Source organism: Myxine glutinosa, chromosome 7, assembly GCF_964187855.1.
Source record: "Myxine glutinosa chromosome 7, kmMyxGlut1.1, whole genome shotgun sequence".
Lineage (NCBI taxonomy): Eukaryota > Metazoa > Chordata > Myxini > Myxiniformes > Myxinidae > Myxine > Myxine glutinosa.
Genome location: NC_136267.1, coordinates 95,315,308 through 95,338,343, shown reverse-complemented (window position 1 = coordinate 95,338,343; position 23,036 = coordinate 95,315,308). Strand labels below are relative to the sequence as shown.

Sequence of the window (23,036 nt, the reverse complement as noted above, 5' to 3'; positions counted from 1 at the left end):
CCGCTCTAGCAGGGAAAATGGCCTTAAAATGCATGTTGTTGTTGTTGTTGTTGTTGTTGTTGAGACATGCTGAATGGGGAAGGTGGATCAGACCTGGCGATGGTTTCTGGAATGAGATGTGCATGGAAGAAGTTTCCGGAACTGAGCGGCGTGCTGACGAGGAGGGGAGTGTCGTTGAAGCCGAAGGGAAAGGTGTATGCTGCATGTGTGAGAAGTGTTATGATTTATGGAGCGAGACATGGGTAATGAGCAGCAACGTAGAGCAGCAACGAAGGCTGGAAAGGGTGGAAATGCAAATGGTTCGGTGGATGTGCGGAGTATCGTTGAGAGAGAGGAAGACAAATGATGAATTACGAAAGATGATGGGAATAGAGCCTGTGATGGATGCTGTGAAGAGAAACAGGTTGAGATGGTTTGGTCATGTGTTGAGGAAGGATGAAAGTGACTCTGAGAAGAGTGATGGAAATGAATGTAGAAGGAAGTAGAGGACGGGTAAGACCAAGAAAGACTTGGCTGAAGGTGGTGGAAGAAGAAATGCGGGCAAGGGGGTTAACAAAGGGAGATGCAGAAAATAGGGCAAAATGGAGAAGATTGTCATGGGTCCCGCAAGGCTAACCCACGCTCTAGCAGGGAAAATGGCCTTAAAATGCCTGTTGTTGTTGTTGGTCCTTGTTGCCCACGACTGTTAGCATGCCTCAATGTTCTGTTGATTCCATCCATTGCTGACCTGTCTGACGCAGATAGACACTTGCCTTCGTGAGCAGGACCAGTTCTTCCTTCTATTTTCAATACACTGGGTAGTTTGCCATCGCCTTCTCTGAGAAATTTATCTAGGTGTTAAAAAGCCACAATCAGGTTCTAACTTTGAAAGATACAAAATGGCCTCAGAGTAGGGCACCACCAGTGATGACTTTATAAGCAATCAAAACTCCACTATTTCAGAATGGGCTTAGAAACCCAGCTGACTGGGTGGAAAGAGAATGGAAATAGGTAAAGAGGTTGGAAGGATAGGGTTTGGAAAAATCAGGATGAAGTAGAGAGCAGGGGCCTCACCTGCCTGCCCGGGAAGTAGCGGTGTTTCATACGCAGCAAACGGAGATTCCAATGCAGGAAGAGTCATGTCGTCTGAAGCATAAGAGACGTCCGAAACATTTGCGGTACTCTGAAACTTGGCGAACAATGGACATGGCACTAAGCCATGTGCTTTCCCCACTTCACCATTCACCTGCTCAAAAACTGACATCATCATGAAGAGAAGGGTTATAGGTAAGATTCCAGGGTTGTCTTGCCAGTGGAAATGCATTGCACAAACAACACCCAGATATGTTAAAATGACAATGAGAAAAAGCATTAGGTTAATGCTAAACAAAGACAAAAACAAAACAAATAATAAATAAAGCAAAAAATGAAACCACATTACCAAGGATAAAAAAAAACACTTGGCGATGAGTCAATTTCAACAGTCAATTTGATCACTCTTAAAATTTTTCCTTTCTTACTTAGTGTGAAGCTCATGGAAGACATTTTACATGTATTACATACAGGCCATGGGGCATCATGAGAGATTGTGCACCTTCATATCTATCACATGAATGTCAGCAGACAACACATTTCACAGATAGGAACATCAAACAGGACCACCTGCAAGCACATACAAAACTAGAACAGCACACGGTAGAGCGCATACCCTCCACCAGACTGAACAGTTTTGCCCTATTTTCTGCATCTCTCCTTGTTAACCCCCTTGCCCGCATTTCTTCTTCCACCATCTTTAGCCAAGTCTTTCTCGGTCTTCCCCGTCTTCTACTTCCTTCTACATTCATTTCCATCACTCTTCTCAACCAGTCACTTTCATCCTTCCTCAACACATGACCAAACCATCTCAACCTGTTCCTCTTCACAGCATCAATCACAGGCTCCATTCCCATCATCTTTCGCAATTCATCATTTGTCTTCCTCTCTCTCAACGATACTCCGCACATCCGTCGAAGCATTCGCATTTCCACCCTTTCCAACCTTCGTTGCTGCTCGACGTTCATTACCCATGTCTCGCTCCCATAAATCATAACACTTCTCACACATGCAGCATACACCTTTCCCTTCAGCTTCAACGACACTCCCCTCATCATCAGCACGCCACTCAATTCCCGAAACTTCTTCCATGCACATCTCACTCGAGCAACCGTTGCCGAGTCTGATCCACCTTCTCCATTCAGCATGTCTCCGAGGTAGCAAAATGTTTTCACACCTTCCAGCTTCACAACGTCTCCAAGATCCAACTCAACATTTCCTCCATCTGCAGCTCCCTCTGTGCACACCTTACATTTGAATGTAGCTGCCACACTGGTTAATGACCCTCTCAGACCACTACATTTTTGATGAACCCACTCAGCGCACATTGTACACTGAATGGAGTTCACTCCGACACCCTTCCTACACACAGCACAGGGCCACTTCCCAGTTCTTTCCACCTCACCACATGCTTTACCACTTGCCATCACCTTCGTCTTTCCGATATTCATCTTCAGACCTTTTGTCTCCATACATTCCTTCCACGTGTTCATCTTTTCCTTCAGTCCATCCATACTTTCCGCAATCAACACCAGATCATCTGCATACAACAACTCCCACGGTAAACCCTCCTTTACGTTCTGAGCCAGCACCTCCATCACAGCTACAAATAGTAGTGGACTTAGTACCGACCCCTGATGCACTCCCACCTTCACCTCAAACTCAAACTCACCACTGTTCCCGTCCTTCGTCCTTACAGCTGTGCGCGCTCTTTTGTACATTGCCATCACTACTCTGATCAACCATTCCTCCACTCCTAACTTCCTCAATGCCCATGTCAATACTTTGCGTGGAACCCGATCGAATGCTTTCTCCAGATCAACAAACCCAAGAAACAACTTCTTCCTCTTCTCCATGTACTTCTCCTGCAACTGCCTCACAATGAAAAGCGCGTCTGTCGTTCCTCTTCCTGGCATAAATCCAAACTGCATTTCGTCGATCTTCACTTTCTTCCTTATCCTCCTCTCCAACACCCTTTCCAATACCTTCATTCCATGCTCCAATAACTTTATCGCTCGGTACGAGCCACACTCCAGAGGGTCACCTTTCCCCTTGTATAGAGGGACGAGGGTACTCAGTTCCCAATCCACTGGAATGCGGCCTTCTTTCACCACCAGATTACAGATCTCTGTCATTCTCTTCACACCCCAACTTCCTGCTGCCTTCAACATATCTCCCACAACTCCCGTCGGCCCTCCCGCTTTTCTACCCTTCATTGCTTTTATCGCTTCCTCAACTTCCTTCTCAGTTATCTTCTCTGCTGGTCCTAAAACTGGGTTACTCTCTATGTTGCCATCCCATTCATTCTCTGTATTCAACAGCATTTCCATATATCTTTTCCATCTTCCTTTAATTCCATCTGGGTCGACAACGATTTGTCCCACTTCATCCTTCAAGCAGCTCACCCCCATCACATCACACCTCTCTTTCGCTATCTGCTTTGCAATCCTGAATACCGCTCTCTGACCCTCTTCCGAATCCAAGCGTTCTCCGAACATTTTCCTACATGCCTCCTGCGCCTTTGCTACCTCTTTCTTTGCAGCCTTCCTGGCTGCCTTATAACTTTCATGCTCTGCTGTTTCTGCTCCCGTACCCTTCGCCTTCTGCCACTCCTTGAACTTCTTCCTCTTCTCGTCAATCCTCTTTCCAACTTCATCATCCCACCACCATGTTTCCGAGTGCCTCGGTGGTCCTTTTGTCCATCCACATACCTCACCAACGGCTCCCAACAGACTAGCTTTCATTGACATCCAACCACTTTCAAGCTCAACCACATCATCCTCGACCCTACTCAGCCTCTCTTTTAATTCCTCCCTTACTGTCACCTCTTTCAACCTCCACACCTTCATTCTCGGTTGGTACTTCACCCGCCGAGCTCTCCTCGCACCTTTCACCCTTACGTCGCAGACAACCAAGTGGTGCTGTGAAACAGCCTCCTCCCCCGGGATCACCTTTGTGTCTCGGAGGTGCCCCCTATCTCGCCTACGCACCATCAGGTAGTCAACGGTTGTCGTCGACCCACCTGACGTGTATGTAACAAGCTTATTATCCTCTTTCTGGAACTGAGTATTACAAATCAACAAATCAGCTCCATCAGCAAACTCCAAAATCCTTTCACCTTCTCCATTTCTCACTCCATATCCGTAACCCCCATGAACTCCGTCAAAACCATCCATACTCCTTCCCACATGTCCATTTAGGTCTCCTCCTACCACAACAACTTCCTCATCTTTCACGTTTTCCATCAGCTTCTCTATCGCACACCAGAACTTGTCCTTCTCTTCATCGCTCCGACCAACCTGCGGAGCATATCCCGAGATGACGTTCACCAAGAGCTTTCCAATCATCATTTTCACCATCATCAACCTATCACTCACTCTAGTCACACTCACCACACTGTCTACAAACTCCTCAGAAAACAGGACACCAACACCATTCACGCCCTCCAGGCACCCTTGCCACACAAACTTGTATTTCTGTCCCTGCCTACCCTTCACCATTCTCACACCACTTCCCTTCCATCTCGTCTCTTGCACACAACATATGTCCACTCTTCTTCTGACCAATACTTCCACCACTTCTCCTGATCTCCCTGTCATTGTCCCTACATTCCATGTCCCAAACCTCAGAAACCGATCTCCACTTCGGGCTGTACCCTGTCCACATGTAGTTGTAATTGTCATGGTTCTCTTTTTGAGGCAATGTTTTTTGTTTTTTTTTTTTGGTTTTTTTTCCGGATCCGGATCCGGATCTTCAACAAAATAAAATCAATTAGTCCTTGTCACACACTCCCAAATGTGTCCTTTTGAGAAAAACCTGCTCATAGACAAACAGACAGGGTAAGAACATAACCTCCGTCCACCTATCTATCGGTAGTGGAGGTAACTAACAACTTATTGTGAGACCAGGCCTGCGGATTTCACGGAAACGATCGTTACCGGTAGCGTGTCGGTAATGTGATAGCAAAAACACGGAACCAAAAGTACGTTTCCCATCGCAGAAAGGCAGTGTAAGGCAAAAAGATGTAGTATTTACCTTCACGTGTGATTTTCAGCTAACTATTTCAGAAGTTGAGTTATATTTCCAACAAAATTAGGCCGGCAAAGCAGATAGGATGTAGTTTCCCACATTCAGGTTCGCGATATGACTTCCGCTTTGACGGACATGCGCATCGGTCTAAATCACAGACTTCCTTTTGAAAATGGCATCCATTGCTAAGCGGAAAAAAAGCGAAAATGTCGCCTTAAAAACACAGTGCTATGCTAGACGCGGAGGGGTTCTCAAATTGTGCAGACCGAACAGAGCAGGGGGGTGGGGGGGGTCGATTCGTTGTTGGTTTACATAATAGTTGAAGCATTAACGGTGTCCGTTGCCGTCTTGCGTTACAACTCATGAGACAGAAAAAATTGTGAAAGTCAGTTCTAAAAAAATGGAGAATCATCATATAACTTAAAATAATTTTTAAAACTTTATTTCATAAGGGTATACACAATCAAATTGACAGAATTTGCTCTTCTCTGATAATAAACATCAACCTCAATAATGAACATGCGTTAATTACATTGCATACATGTAAATGACAGGATTTATTAATGGAGACTACATTTTAAATTTTGTATTACAAATGTTTTGCTTTACAAATTCTAAAGGAAAAAAAAAATCGTTTCCCATTAGGTTTGGGCACAGAACCGGAATTTTGTTTCCCATCGGTTCCCATAAACTTAAATCACGGAACGGAAAAACGGTTACCGATGAGATCTGAAATCCCCAGGCCTGTGAGACTCATCCCATTAGTGAAACAGATCTTGCCAAATAAGTTTGCAGATATATGAGACAACATAGTGAACATATCTGCTTAACATGTGAATCACCTCATGGCCAAGAAGATATTTGAGCAAGTACACCTATGTACATACCTGTGTACTCAGCAAGGGCCACCTCCTGCCAGACTCCAGGTGCTGCAAGGCTGGAAACATAAGGGTTGGCTGCTGCAAAACGCCATGCCTTCGCATTTGGGTTTAAATCTGATGAGGCTTTAGCTGGAGCCTACACAATAAGACAAAGAGGTGCTCAAGAACATCACAATGCACACACGTTGAGATGTAGGCACAAACCATGTAAATAACTCTAACCCCTTCAATATGGATAGAAGAGCAACAGACAAGGAACGTCACCAAATATGACAAGACCTTGTAAGCTTGTGTTGTTTTTGGTAGCTTTTTGTGACCAATGACAATTGAAAGTGCATTGAATAATCCAGATTTAGCCTTCAGTAAGCTCTAAAAAAATGTATTCATTATAAAAGATTGCAACTATGACTGCAAAAACCCACAAATGTTCAAATTGAGATTTTGAAAAAAAAAAAAATCATTTTCAGGGCCCATGGAAGATTTCAGATCCATGAAGATAGTAGAGGAATCAAACAACACTGGACTTTACTTCAGACAAACACACAGCCAGAAACTTGGGCGAAGTGACAACATCCTGGTTGCTCTCTGGGTACCAGCAAAGTTGAGTCCGGCGATATATAGATATAGCAGTATAATTTTTCATATTGATATACTGGCATTGTACATTTGAATATACCCATATTCCGAAAAAAAGTTACAAAATAAATAAATAAATTGGTATGTATAACCACAAAAAATAATAAATATAGTGCAGTACAGTAAAACCTCAACGTTCACTAAATCCAAGCTCGGGTCAATCGGATTTAAATTGATGATTTTCAGATGAAAATTGGTATTAGAAGTTTGACCTGGAGGTGACCTTTGAACTTTTGCCCTTAAATAGTTGGTTTACGAAATCAGCTATACACTATGTAATTGCTGTTTAATTTCCAAGTTAATATGGTGAAAATTGATGATTTTTCAGATGAAAATTGATATTAGAAGTATGTCCTTGAGTTGAGCTATGACCTTTTGACCTTAAATAGTTTGTTTCCCAAATCAGTGATACACTATGTAATTGCTGTTTAATTTCCAAGTTAATATGGTGAAAATTGATTATTTTAGAAGTTTGACCCTGAGTTGAGCTTTGACCTTTTGACCTTAAAAATAGTTGGTTTCCCAATTCAGTGAGGTACTGTGCAATTGCTATATAATTTTCAAGTCAATCGGATGGAAATTGATGGTTTTCCAGATGAAGATTTACGATTTTTGAAGTTTAACCTTGAGTTGACTTTTGACGTTTTGACCTCAAAAATAGTTGGTTTCCCTATTTAGTGACTCAATATACAAATGCTCGTCAATTTTCAAATCAGATGAAAAATGGCGATTTTATAAATTTGACCTCCAGATGACCTTTGACCTCAAAATCAATAGGCTTCTCAATTGTGTCGACCTCTACAACTTGGTGACGTTTCATGACGATCGGTTTAGATTGTGACCTGTAGGCGAGTGACAAACAGACAGACAGAAAAACAAACGCAACCGACCAATATATACTGAAACGCAAAAGAAACTTACCACCTTTGAAACCTTTAAATATCAACAATAACACTGCATGTAGTAAATGTGTGAACTTATTTGTGGACAATAGTGTCCTCACTGTCAGACAAAACAGTCACGGATGGTCACTTGAACCTTCAATGGTCACTTCATAGCACAGCTGTTGAACAGCCGTTTTGACTGTCAGTGATTAGCCAAGGGGTACGGGATGATTTTAATGAGCTGCACGTGATGTCTTGATATTGGTTTTAAAAAGGCCAGTGCAAAATGGGCATTTCAATCAACATGCCACGATTGTCAAGGGATCAACGGCAGCGTGCCCTGGGCATGCTGCAAGGCGGACTGAACTACCGTGAGGTGGCATGTCGCCTTGGCTGTTCACACCAGACGATATCGGCCCTGGTGGACAGAGACACCCTCCACAACTCTGCAGATGACAGACCACGATCAGGGAGGCCAAGAGTCACCACTGCAAGGCAGGACAGGCAGATGGTCCGGTCACCTGCGGGATCGATTCCGTCCAGCATCCCGCACTGCGGCAGAAACTCCGGGGCGTGCAAACCCACGGATCTCCAATGATACTGCACGAAGACGACTGCATGACTATGGTCTGACTGCCAGAAGACCATACAGAGGCCCCGTGATGACGGTTGCCCATCGCCGCAACCGTCAGAGATGGTGCCAGCAGCATCAGCGGTGGACCTTGGCGCAGTGGAACGAGGTCGCTTTCAGCGAAGAGTCAAGGTTCTGTGTGGACAGTCCTGATGGGCGTGAGCGTGTCTGGAGAAGAACTGGCGAGCGATATGCCGATTGTTGCGTGCGTCAAGCCAACAGGTGGGGTGGCCCAAGTGTGATGGTGTGGGCAGCCATATCAGGCCGGTACAGGACGCCACTGGTGGTTGTGGATGGGAATCTTAACGCCCAGCGGTATGTGGATAACATCCTGCGACCTCATCTGCAGCCATTCCTGCTAGACCACCCAGAACTGAGAACCTTTCAGCATGACAACGCTCGTCCCCATGCTGCTCGCTTTACCACTGCATTTCTCCAAGGCGAGAACATCAACACCATGCAGTGGCCTGCGCTCTCCCCTGACCTGAATCCCATAGAGCACCTGTGGGATGAGCTTGGGAGACGCGTAGTTGGCAGGGCCAGGACACGGGCAGAGCTGCTTCAGACATTGAGGACTGAGTGGGACAGAATCCAGCAGCAATCCATCCAAAGACTGGTAGGCAGTATACGCCGACGATGCACTGCCTGTATCCAAAACAATGGTGGCCATACACGCTATTGAAAGGGGACTGACATTGCACCCTGTGCTGTTCTGTACTGTAGAACAAACTGATGAGATGGTGTATCTTGGTCAAAAACTTGACATGTCATCAATAAAATGCCAATGTTTCAATTAGCAATTGTTGGTTTGTTTTATTTTGAACTGTTACAATTTTATTACATTTCAAACAAGTGGTAAGTTTCTTTTGCGTTTTCGGTCTTTTTGAAGTTGGTCAAAATGGTCAAAATGGTCAAATGTTTCGGTCAAAATGCCCATTTTGCACTGGCCTTTTTAAAGCCAATATCAAGACATCACGTGCAGCTCATTAAAATCATCCCGTACCCCTTGGGTAATCACTGACAGTCAAAACGGCTGTTCAACAGCTGTGCTATGAAGTGACCATTGAAGGCTCAAGTGACCATCCGTGACTGTTTTGTCTGACAGTGAGGACACTATTGTCCACAAATAAGTTCACACATTTACTATACGCAGTGTTATTGTTGATATTTAAAGGTTTCAAAGGTGGTAAGTTTCTTTTGTGTTTTCGGTCTTTTTGAAGTTGGTCAAAATGGTCAAATTTTTCGGTCAAAATGCCCATTTTGCACTGGCCTTTTTAAAGCCAATATCAAGACATCACGTGCAGCTCATTAAAATCATCCCGTACCCCTTGGCTAATCACTGACAGTCAAAACGGCTGTTCAACAGCTGTGCTATGAAGTGACCATTGAAGGTTCAAGTGACCATCCGTGACCGTTTTGTCTGACAGCGAGGACACTATTGTCCACAAATAAGTTCACACATTTACTACACGCAGTGTTATTGTTGATATTTAAAGGTTTCAAAGGTGGTAAGTTTCTTTTGCGTTTCAGTATACTTGAAAAATCTTCGATTTTGCAAGTAATAAACAATCAAAGCTGTGGAAGAGAAATCATGAAACAGATGCTCAACATCGAATCAAAAACTTGAATCATTCAAGTCATTCCAACTAAGAAAAAACATAATAACAACAATAAATCAAAATACAAACTTGAATTGTTTATTGACGGGATGTGCATATGTTACAATGTTTCATCGAATTGCCCAGAGTGATGCACTGTCCTTCAAAGTGATCGAACATCAGGTTGCATCTCCACCTTCAATGTTGCATTTGATGTAGCACAAGCTCGAGAAATCTGTATACATAGTAATAGTTTGAATACCTTAAGTGTCGTTTAGTACAATTTAAGCAGTTTTAAAGTGGTAATTGTGCTCTTCCAAGAGATACAGCAATCATTAAAACCCTCAGTTGAATCTCTAAACAACTCACCCGAATCAATTCAACTCTTTCCGACCCAACCCATTGTTGAGGCATATTTATTTATTTTGGGCATTCACCACATCTTTTACTGTCCAGGTTCTGGAAACAAGTCTATTGGTGGAGATACAAGAAGACATGTAGGCCCATTAATGGTTCTCACTAACCAAAATAGATAGATAATCTTGTTGTTCAAAAAATTGGTTGGTTAGATGAGACATCAAAATGAGATAAATAAATAAATAAAAATAAATAAATAAATAAATAAATAGAGGTTGCTTTTAAAAGGGTGGGGGTATCATGCCTTTTTTATACAGATGTCGAGGTTTGTGGAAGAGTGGGAAAATAGGGGCAAAGGGTAAAAGTGCAGCAAAGGGGAAAACAAGTGGACAAGAACACATGGACATGCCACAAGAGGGAAACAGTTGCAGTGAAAATTGGGAAAAGGGTCTCAGTGGATATTCTAAAGCACAAATAAATGAGGACACAAAGTCATGGGGCATGAAGCAACAGACTCCCAGTTCCACATACGAAAGAAAAAGGGAATGAATTAATGAATGGAGGGGAATGTTGCAAGGCCACAAAGCTGCCTGCGAAGTACACTCTGGGACTCAGCCTCCTGTTCCAAGATGCAAATGATAAGGATGGCCTTGGATGCCATAGCTTCAAGTAGGGCAAGAAGAGAAGCAACAACACCAGTCCAGGAGGACGGTGGGGGGGCGGGGGGGGCGGGGGAAGAGTGGGCAAGAGCGATATTCCATGACACTTTGAATGAAGACAATCATAAACTGAGGAAAGGACTTTGCTCTGTGAGGAAATCTACAGCGGTGGTAGCAATCTTTGGAGACCAGCATTACAATATCTGCTCCAGACAGGCCAGAGTCTACTCAAGTACTCCAGATACTATATGCCTCTACAAGAACCTGACTAAAAATCAAAGTGAGGGACTTGCTAGCTGGTGTGGGACTCTTTATCAATGGATAAAGTAAGGGTGTGGGAATCTCCTGCATCAAAATATGCATTTTATTACACGTGACCAGTTGCTTAGTTTCTCTACATTGGCAGAGAAGAATGCTGCCACAACGTGCAAGCCTCCATCATGCAAAGTCCTTTCTGGGCACTTTGAAGCTCCTCACCACGTACAAAGCTTTCATCCACAGCTAAATGGAATATTGTTCTCCCCTCTGGGCTGGTGCTCCTGCCTCACACCTAGCTCGTCTTCACGCAGTTGAAACCAAAGCTTTCAGAATCATTGGTATCTCCCGTGATGAAACTTATTCTGAATGCCTTTCACTCTCACCGCAGGCAGGTTGGTGGTCTTTCTGTCTTCTACAGACCTCTCAGGCCGAGCTCCCCCTGCTCTGTCCCCCAAATATTCCTGCAGGACGCACAAGATCTGCCAGCAACCCTCTTCTGGTGAAACCGCCAAAATCAAGACGCTTTGCTCACCTTCACTCTTTCATTGCTCTTTTCTCCCGCCTCTGAAACAAACTCCCACACTCTCTTCAATCCCAACCCTCCCTCCAGGTCTTCAAAACAGCTGTTCACCACCATATCTTATCTTCCCCCATCCAAAACCTTACCATGACCTCTTCTAACCCCGTTACAACACCCCAAATCCACCTCTGTCAATCCCCAACTTTCCTGACATTCCTAATTGTGTCAATTTGTCGAATACCATGTACCCCTTCCCTTCCCCCCCTCCCCACCGGCCCTCTCTCTTCCAAAGATATACCGACGTCTCAGTTCTCTATTGTTGTCGTGCTTGTATGCTTTCCTCTCTCCCCCCCCCCCCCCCCCCCTCTTGCCTCCCGCTCCATTTATTTATGGTATGTTTTATGGGTCTGTGCGTGTTCCCGTGTGTAATGTGTTAGCTCTTACACGAGCCTCGACTCTGTGTTTTTTTGTTTGTTCTTGTATACAAACAAACAAAAAAACAATTAAAATTAAAAAAGCAGTAGAGGTGAGGAACAACCAATATTTATCCATGGTCTTCATTCATGAAGCCCAGGGATAGGAATGGTTCCAGAACCCTTGCTTGTGAGATGACGGTATCGAGAGCAAGAGAGGAATAGAGAGTGAAAACCATTCAATGTAATAAACTGCTTGCCTGGAAATTAGAGCCATTCCAGGAAATACTGTATCCAAAAAAAAGTGACATTGGATACAGTTAATTGACAGTTTGGAAAGTCAGCTAAAATGCCAGATTCAAAATGCATCAGAGAGATGACCAATAACAGACAAGTCTTGAAGTATGATGCAATATCAATTCAATTTATGACTGTGAGATGGTTGTTGACTGGGATAGATTGAGAGAGCACTTTTTAGCACCCTTCTCATGAAATGGGGTAAAATTGGTGACTCTCCATGATGCAGCCCTCTGAGAATGACTTTGGGAAGAACAGAGAAGAGGAGTAGACAGACGAGACGAACGGTTCTTGCGTATTAAAGCTTGGACACCTAAGGTTCAGTCCAGGATAATTGCCCAGATAGTCTATGACTATTCATATTCAGATGTTCTGCCCAAAGACAGGTTAGTACTGCTGGAGCAGCTTTTTGTAAAGGGTTATACTGGATGCTTTACCTTTGCCATCCCAGCAATAGTTAGGGCAGGGGTTGGAAATTGGCCAGGGTGCTGGCGATTACGCACCTATTCTTCACGAAAGAAAGACACGCACACAATGGTGGTGGTAAGGGAGGCACATGACTCGCCGATTGTGCTGCCTCCCGCTTGCCTGAGACAGAGGACAAGAAACGGTGTCAAACAAATCATTTTCAAAGACAGTAAAGACTGACATTTGAGCGGCAGCTTTGATGGGACGAGATGGTGGTCGGTGTTGTGCCATTGAACGTTAATTTGGGCAGACTAGGTCTGGAGCTTGGTGGGACTTGTGGGCCCTGTGCTGCCAGGTGGGAGGCCCATGCCTTGGCAGGATGTGAGAACGAGGATTCCTTCCGTGTGCGGCAGCTTCAGAGTGCACGGCAGCTTTAATGGGGCAGGGGGCCGTGCACGTGGCACCCGAGGTCATGTGGATCGTCTGGGATGTGGCCTGGCCTGCCCTGCCGGCTTGCTGGGTTTCTCCGATTTTGTCATGCAGGGAGCAAGGGCCCGTGATTTGGTGCCTCCCTTTCAAGCCATGTTATGTCTGCAGGGAAACTAGCTCCTAGACTAGGCTAAATTTCTGATTTTTTTTTGGCAGAGGCATTTCTGAGTAAAAGTTGGTATCCGGGCGTTTTAGGTGGATATGAGGGTGCTGATCACGAAAAAAACGGATACCAAGCTGAAATGTGCATATTTAGGGCCTAAATCAGCAAAAAACAAAATGGCCGCCAAAAAAGTTTATGCGATATTTGTTTTTTTTCTTCAGAAAAGTGGAATGTCGTAGTAATACTTGGTATCCATGCTTATTAGCTGTATATGAGGGTGCTGATCACGATAAAAAATAATACCAAGCTGAATATTACATATTTAGGGCTTAAATCAGCCAAAAAACAAAATGGCCGTCAAAAAAAGTATACGCGATATTGACATTTCTAATTTTCTTTTAAAAATAGGAATGTCATAGTAGCACTTGGTATCTATGCTTATTAGCTGTATGTGAGCGTGCTGACCACGAAAAGATAGGATACCAAGCTGAATTGCAGGCTTTCAATGGAAGATGTTTCATACACCATATTGGCTTTTATTGCCGTTTTACCTTGATTGGCATTACATTGCTTTCAGATCACTGTCAACTGTATTTTCTAGTTAAGGTTGTTATCATGTCTAGTTAAGGACGGTTTATTTACCGGGACGGTGACATGCAACCTCTCTTTCTTTTATTTTCAGACTAAATCAAGATGGATCCTGTTGCTACTCTGAAACGACCATCATCGATTGACTTCGCCTTATGCATTTTATGCCAAACAGATGGGGATTTGCGATCTGCCAGCAATCAAGGTCTAGCCACACTCGCTAAGGCTTACGAAACCAGAAAGAAATTACGCGACCCAAAAAACCGCAATATAATTGAGCGTCTGGATCTGGCGTTGGGTTCGAATACCACCTCAATCGTATGGCACAAAAACTGTTATGTCCAATTCACCGATAAAAATAAACTTCTTCGCCTAGAAAGACTGGAAGATCATCATCAGGACCGAGAAAATGTACCAACATGCAGCTCAGTTGTTGGGTCTACCCAAGGTCGTGTCATACGTCGGAGCTCTGTCAAGCCAGTTGACTGGACGCTGTGCATGTTTTGTCAGGATCGTACGTCAAAACAACGATTAAGTTCAGTTATGACATTCAATGTCAGCAAAGATATTTTAGAGGCATCTAAATTACATCACAAGCTATGCTTCAGTTTGGCAGGCGTTAGTGACCTCATCGCAGCGGAAGGTAAATATCACCTTCCTTGCTTAAGTTCGTTCAAAAGAAGTACATCCAAAGTCAAAGAAGATTTTCACACCAGTCAAGACTTACCTTTGATATGGCTTTCTTCAGAACTTATGTATGCAGCCCAAAAGGGTCATGTGCTGAGGCTAAGTGACGTCTGGGATCGGTATGTAAATCTTTCAGAGGAAGCTAACACAGTTATTCCGAAGTCCTTTGTAAGTCGTCGGACAACATTCAGGGAAAAACTGCAATCTCGAGTAGGTGATACCATCCTCTTTGTTCGACCTGATGGTGGGACATCTCAGAGAGAAACGTTGTTGGTACCATCTAAGTATACCGGCAATGCTGTATCTGGACTGACGGATGAAGCAGACGAACAACTAACAATGCCTAGGTTCGGGCCTGAAGAGGACATCTTCCTGTCGCTGGTGCATGTTGCCCTAAAACTTCGAGGAGATTTGCTTGATAAGCCTGGCCACGTGGGATTTGAAGTGAGCATCGGAAACGCACTAAGTTGCGTACCAGAGACTGTCTACATGTTCCTCAAGCTCTTATATGGTGGTCCGTGTCAGCTTGAAATAGAACCATGCGTTGCCAAAGAAGATGATACGAAACTAGAACAACAAGTCCTCAGCAGTGCTCAGGACATGGTATATGGAGTGAGCGGAGGCAGTAAACTGACGCCGAAACATATAGGGCTCGGCAGCACCCTGCACCAAACTACACGATCTAAGGAGTTGGTGGAAATGTTCCATAAGGCAGGACACACCCTCAGTTACCATCAAGTGTTGCAGTTGGACACAACCTTAGCCAAGTCCACAATTAAGTCTATGAATCCAAACACCGGTGCCGTCATACCACCTAATCTAGTTCCTGACCGCTTTCTGTTCTACACTGCTGACAATATCGACATACTGGATGAGACATTGGACGGAAAAGAAACCTTCCATGCCACTCAGCTGGCAGCGTGGCAGAGAGGACCATCCGCAGACGTGAAGTGGGACAGCATGGTTCTTTCTAAAGACCGAATGCTGCATGTCCCAGAGGTCATGGACACCTTAAATGCTGCAACTATGCCTGCCGTCAGGGCCGAACCATCTTTCAGTGGCCAAGTGGAAAAAACTTGGTATCATCAACCGTCCAAGGACACTGATTGTGCAGCAAGGGCCCAATCGGTGGATTTAGCGTTCAATTTCATGCGACTCAACTCAACAACGGAAACCAGTTGGACAGTATTCAATGAGTCCCTGACACAAAATGATCCTCCACAAACTACAGTTGGCTATATGCCCATAATCCTGGCACCAGCGCACGAGTTTGATACACTCAAAACAGTCGTGGAGCGATGTTTGGAAGTTTCATCTCGCTTCGGACAAGAATACACGGTACTGAGTGTGGATCAAGCACTTTATTGCAAGCTCATGGAGTTGAAGTGGTGCAATCCGGAGTACAAGAAGAGACTCATTCCACGTCTAGGAGGGCTACACATTTCAATGAACTTTTTAAAAGTTATTGGAGAACACATGCACGGATCTGGATTGGCAGAGGCCTGGGTTGAAGCTGGTCTAATGGGACAGAACACCATTGAAGCAGCATTGGCTGGCAAAAAGTTCAACAAAGCCATGCGAGCACACAAAATTACATGCCAGGCCCTATGGCGACTATTAGGACCCAATCTACTAGACTATGTGAAAGAAGCCGACGAGCAACTGCATATTCAAATATCCAAGGCTGCATCCGACCTGGCAGCTGTTGAGATCCTTGTCACCTTGCTGACAAACCCAACGTTTTCATCATTGATGTCAGATTTCCTGGAACGCAGAAAGGAGGACAATGTCAACTTCTCTTTCTGGTGGGGATACCTGGAAATGGTAGCAATTCTACTTATGTTCACAAGAGCCCAACGAGATGGACTTTGGGACCTTCACATCCATTCATTCACCTGCATGCTACCTTTCTTTCTCAGGTATGACCATGTAAACTATGGACGCTGGGGTCCTGTCTACTTGGCTGAAATGAGAAACCTACCAGAGTCAGTTCTCGAAGAATTCAAAAAAGGAAATTTTGTGGTCAAACGGTCGGCACGTAAGTTCAATCAGGTTGATCCCGACCAGGCACAAGAGTGGTTGAATGGAACTGGTAAAAGGGCCGGAGGAATCGTTGGTATCACCAAAACCAATACAGCCTTGAACAGATGGGCATTGTCTTACAACCTGAGAGCACATATTGCAGCAGATACGCGTGAAATGTTGCAGATATATCCAAAAGACTTGCTCAGCCATAACGAATCGAAACCAGCAAGACAACAACGTGACAATGCAGACGAGAACATTCTGCTCAGCATATTGGAACGCTTCCATGTGTTTGCACCTGATACGCATCACGCTGCGCTGCAAAACATTGCAACAAAAGACGTTGCTAGCGAAGAAATCCAAACATCGCTACTGAACGCACGAGTCATGGGTCAGAAACAACTGGATGAATTTGTGGAGGATAGACTTGTTGGAGACGCAGAAACCTCAGTGCCTCAGCACTCATTGTATGACACCATCAAGAAGAACAATGCTCCAACATTCGACGATCTTTATAAGGTAGTACAACACAGTGCCGAAAAGAACAAACGCACTGTTCTGAAAGCTGATCAAAACTTCCTCCAACGTTTGGTAACGGCATATGCATCTGGCCGCACGATCAACTTGGACAACGTGTTGAACCACGAACTTCTTCGAGTACCAGTCTCGCTGGCAGAGCTCAATGGCAATTTAAGGACAGGAAACAAATCGTTGCTGGCTGATATGTTGACAGCAGATGTTCCATGTCCTGCTACGCTCGATCTGCACGGGAAATCAGCTTGTCTTGTTATAGATGGACAGGCTCGAGTCGTGGCCATTGGGAAACCGGTTGCTGCCAAGACATTTGGAGACTTGGCAGACGTTTTCACAAGATCAATCTTCCAGTCAGGAATGCAATATCTTCGCATAGACGTTGTATTTGACAGATACCGAAATGAGTCGATCAAAGCAGGAACAAGAACCAAACGAACAAAGACAAGTCGTCCAATACGTCGTATTGTAGAAGGACGGGAGGTGCCACTGCCTAACTCCTGGATAAACTTCATTGCCCTTCCAGAAAACAAGGCAGCCCTTGCTCGCTTCCTCTCGGAAGAACTTCTGGCACATGCTCCTGGTGATACAGAGATTGTGGTTGCAGGGGGGTTTGACGATGAGCGTGAAATCAGGTCATCACGTGGCAATACTGACCTCACTCCACTAAAAGCAACACACGAAGAAGCGGACACACGCATAATTCTACATGTCATAGATAGTCGGCTGGACACTGTAGTTGTATGTGCGAGAGACACTGATGTCATGCTGTTGTTGGTGGCACATTTTCCACGTGTCAGTTGCAGAAATCTATGGATGATGGCTGGTACTGCCCAGAAGAGAAAGTACATACCCATAGGTCCATTATATCACAACTTGCCATCAAATTCAGTCCAATCACTTCTGCCATTTCACGCTCTTACGGGATCGGACACGACATCGCACATCTGTGGACACACGAAACGTTCAGCATGGAAAGTCTTCCTTGAGTATCACCACCTTCTTGTGGGTTTGGGAGTAGGGAATTTGACCCCTGAAGTGTCAAAATCGACAGAAATATTTGTCTGCAAAATCTACGGGATGAACAATCTGGAGACAACAGATAGCGTTCGTCGGGTCATGTTTGAGAAGGCCTGCAAACCAGAAGCGATGCCACCCACGAGCGATGCTCTCAAATTCCACATCCAGCGTGTGCATTACCAATCTCTGATATGGAAGGAGGCACACTGCCCACTTCCGAACCTGCCGAATGTCACGGAGTTGGGATGGAAAAGGGTCGCTACCAATTTGCAACCAGTGCTGATGACACTCCATCCAATTCCTGAGTCGTGTCTTGAACTTGTTTCTTGCAGTTGCAGGTCACGGTGTCGTACCATGCGCTGTAGCTGCCGTAAAGCAAAACTTGGCTGCACAGCTGCATGTGTATGTCGGCAAGAAACTGACCAGGACGGTTGCTTTAATGACAATGTGTAATGTGTTAACGACATTATTCAACTTACTGTCGAGCCTGCATATCGTAAAAGACGTCATGACTGTGCTACCTGTATATAGTTAAACGTTCATATGTGATTGTTCACTGCATGTAATCGTATTAATCAATGAAGATCAAAAGTAAAGTTGTATTGCCTTGTAATCGTGTTGTTTATTATATGAGCTGTGTGGCACAAGGGTCCATGTGTAAGTGTCTGTAGATATCATTTTAGCTGCAGTTAGCCGATATTTAGAGCTATTTTGTGAGCAACCACCTTGAATGTGTCCTGTTTCAGTATATAGCTTTGGTCCAACACTAATAATAGTGCGCTCATATGCTTCCTTGACCTCGATAACCTGGGGCTAGACATCAAAATAATGATTCTATGTTCACTAGAACTGGAGATATCGTCAATATAAGATTTGATGGCGGCCATCTTGGAAAATGGCCGAAACATCGATTTCTGCTAAAATAGTATATACAAATTTGATTGCCCGGAAATATTCATCTTGTTTCACGTAAAGTGTACTTGTTGAAATGTCTTCCTGTGTGATTCTGAGTTCAGCGGCTAAAAGTTAAATATTTTGGCGGCCATTTAGTTTTTTCCAGATTTGAGCATCAAATACCAAAAATTCAGCTTGGTATCCTATTTTTTCATGATCAGCACCCCCAAAATAGGTTAAAAACACTTGTTACCAACTTTTACTCAGAAATGCCCCTATAACTTGTATTAGATGCATTTCTGGAAATTTAGCCTAGTCTATCCGTGAGATCCAGTAACGTGCTGAATAAAAGTTTCTCAGGGGGCTTCGGTGGGAGTAAAGGGAGGCGACCGTCTTGAAGTATGATGCGTTTACTAACCCGTCGAGGAGGACACACACGCGCATGCGAGCAGAGTGGGGAGCAGGGGGGGGTGGGGGTGGATGGGGAATGGTGGCAGTGGCACACGCATGCACAGCGGACACACACACACAAACGTGCATGGGTCATGGTTTTCACATTCACATGCACGACTGGTTTGCACACATGTTTGGAACTGCCCAGATAATATGGAACTACCCAGACTGTTCTTACAGATAGCCATCCAACCAAACTGATCAACCAGGCAAGAAGGACCTTGGTCAGGGAGGTGACCAAGAACCCAATGACCACTCTGACAGAACTACAGAGTTGCTTGGCTGAGATGGGAGAACCTGCCGGAAGGACAACAGTCTTTGCAGCACTTCACAAATCTAGGCTTTATGGGAGAGTGACCATACGGAAGCCATTCCTGAGAAAAAGCACATGATAGCATGCCTGGAGTTTGCAAAAAAAAGCACGTGAAAGAGTCTCAGAGCATGAGGCAAAATATTCTGTGATCTGATGAGAGGAAAATTTAACTATTTCGCCTGAATGCAAAGCGCTACCTCTGGTGGAAACTGGAGCACAGCTCAACACCCATCTAACACCACCGGCGGAGTTTTGGGGGGTGGGGGGGGCAATGTCACCACCTTTATATTTTTCAGTAGTTTACAATTAACATAAAAACATCCCGTATTTAAACGTGAGTAACAATAATGAACGGAAACTATTTGTGATTTCACGTACACTGTAACTACACTAACAAACAGTAATTTTAGAAGTCAGACCCAGCTACCCATTATTAAGATAAAGCCCTTGCCCCCCCAAATAAAGAAGTCAAACTACACCTATGTCTAACACCATCCCTACAATGAAGCACGGTGGTGGCAGCATCATGCTATGGGGATGCTTTTCAGTGGCAGGGACTGGAATATTTGTAAGGATAGAGGGGAAAATAAATGGAGCCAAATACAGGCAAATCCTTGAGGAGAACCTGCTTCAGAGTGCAAAAGACTACCCAGAATCTTCGCCAGGACTGCGGTGAAGATTTACGTTCCAACTGGACAATGACCCAAGCATACAGCTAAAGCAACACTGGAATGGCTTCAGACCAAGAATGTGAAAGTCCTTGAGTGGCCCAACCATAGCCCAGACTTGAATCCCATTGGGAATCTATGGAAAGACTTGCAGATTGTTGTTCACTGACGCTCCCCCTCCAACTTGACAGAGCTTGAGCAAATCTGCAAGTAAGAATGGGAGAAACACCCCTAATCCGGATGTGTAACGCTGATACAGACATACCCAAGAAGACTCAAAGCTGTAATCGCTGCCAATGGTGCTACTACGAAGTATTGAATCAGGGGGTTAAATACTTATGGAAATTCGATATTTCTGTATTTCATATTTAATCATTTTGCAAACATTTCTGAAAAACCATTCCACTGACATTATGGGGTATTTATGTGTAGATCAGCGACAAAAAAATCTCAATTTAATCCATTTTAAATTCAGGCTAACACAACAAAATGTGAAAAAGTCAAGGGGTGTGAATACATTTTGAAGGCACTGTACTTGAAAACTGTAGAACACAAATCGCCTTTTTGGCCATTTCAAAAACCTTTTGTTTAGCAGCATTTAGACAAAATATTACGGCATTTTACATCATCATGACCAATCAAATTTGCTGCTTGCAGATCCACCCATGTCCTTGTTTCTGAAGACTGCGCGGGATAAGGTGTTACATGAACTCCCTCATTATATTCTGTCTCGACAATCGTCTGATCGTTGAGTTCACTAGATTGTATTAAAAAAAAATTGCCCAGCTTAATGAGTACGTTAGTTGAAAAGAGAAGCAGTCTCTATAATGCAGCAAATAGCCAATTGGTACCACAAAATACCAAATTGCCATGTTTTGTGAGACTCCATTATTAAAAAAAAAAAAACACCTTTAGAGGCCATTTTTCCCTGCAAAGCGGGGGTTGGCCTTTTTCGGGCACCGTGGTTGTTGTTGTTTTTGTTGGTCCCCTTTCTGAAGCAATGCTTTACGGCCGGATGCCCTTTCTGCCGCCAACCCTTTTTGTCGCATTTTACGACAAACGGGGAATTACCAGTGAACTGATACTCAATTAGCCGACCTCGGAAGGATGACAGGCTGAGTCAACCCCCCTGGCGTTAATTCAGCGATCGACCGGGATTCGAACCCAGGATCCTAGGATCCTAAGCTGGCACCCTAGCCGCTAGCCCAACACCAGGCTCAAAACTCCATTATGTTGGAGTAACATAACTCCATTATGTTGGGATCAAATCATGGATCGGCTCATGGGGGTGGGGAAATATCAACCAAGCCTATTTTTTTGGCAATCAAAACTACTATTTTCATTAACAATCAATCACAAGGTAGTTAAAATTATATCCAGACTTGCATTACACAAATGCAGTGTAATGCATGTACATTGATACTTCAGACAATTTATGCTTGTATTGTTGGTAACCAATACCAATAATAATGTTCTGCTTTAGTGTGCATACCAAAAATAATGATGGCTAGTGAGATAAAAACAGAGGAGCAGTAAAAATTTAAGAAATATCTGGTCAATAAAAACATCAAGCTTGTTGGAAGTTGGAACCCATCCTCATATGGACAAGTTAATTCCCCCAGAACTATGGACGGGTTAATCCCCAAGAATTAGAGTATTTTAGTAAGACTTGTAATACCCCTCCCACAGGGAACAGCGCTATACAGTACACATTTCCAGAGAGAACTATGGTCCTCGACCCACCCCCAAATCTCTGAGAGCTATTTATTTAATACCTCCAAACCCACTCCTCCCCCCCCCCCCCTTCCTCTGACCCCTCACTACCTACACCTCCTTCAGAGTACAACCACCAGTTTTCAACTCATTCCATCGAGTAGATCAGGAGTGCATAAGGAGTCAAACACAAAACAAACAGACACTTCTCAAGTTACAATTGTGATGGCTGCACAGAAAGGTGACGATTGCCTGATAGGGTTAGAGGAAAAGGCTTGGCATTGTTCTTTTTTTTAAAGTAAAAGTCAAAACTGAACAGCCCTCATTATTTACACTTCTAAACCACAATGTTCTTTCACTTGTTAGCAATAACGTTTTTCACCTTTTCTCACCGAAAGCAATTTCATTAAATAAAACCCGGCATCAGGATGACCAGTCTGACCAACTGATCACCCACCAACACCCTTACCTCCTCCCCTCCGCCCCCATTCTTGAAGAAAATTTTCCAGAAAAAGTTAAATACAAAACCACATCCCACTGACAGGAAGGCAGCAGCTGCTTCCCTCTGCTGACCTGGAAAACATCAAATGCTGGTCTTGGAACAAGTCCATTAACTGCACTCTCCCATGATGAGACTGAAGCACAGGGCCTGTTGCTCTCGTGTCACAGACAAGTCGGTGGTCATTAATTTATTTTCAACCACATTTCCTCAGGTCTAGCTCCCTCTACCCTCCAACTACATCAAGTAATTCTAGGACACACTCGTTTTTGCAGAGACCTCCTCTCCGTTAAACTTCCGAAATCCAAGCTTAGCGCCACCTCAACTCGTTCCTTTTTTCTTCCGTTTGTGGAACTACCTATTCTTCACGCCAGGAATTCAAGCAGGCATTGCACCACTATCCCATGTTGC

At 44.2% G+C, this 23,036-nt stretch overlaps 1 protein-coding gene across 14 annotated transcripts in view; it reads right to left on the bottom strand.

The window, feature by feature from the left end:
• The window catches only part of LOC137431427 (la-related protein 4), a 149,186-nt gene that overhangs the window by 72,320 nt on the left and 53,830 nt on the right, over positions 1-23,036 (bottom strand). For all 14 annotated transcript variants that reach the window (XM_068122733.2, XM_068122739.2, XM_078782015.1 and 11 more), the window contains exons 3-4: positions 5,988-6,117; positions 1,054-1,236 (exon numbers count right to left, since the gene is read on the bottom strand). In XM_068122733.2, coding sequence (XP_067978834.1) covers positions 1,054-1,236; positions 5,988-6,117 — 313 coding nt within the window. The remainder of the gene's footprint in view (positions 1-1,053; positions 1,237-5,987; positions 6,118-23,036) is intronic.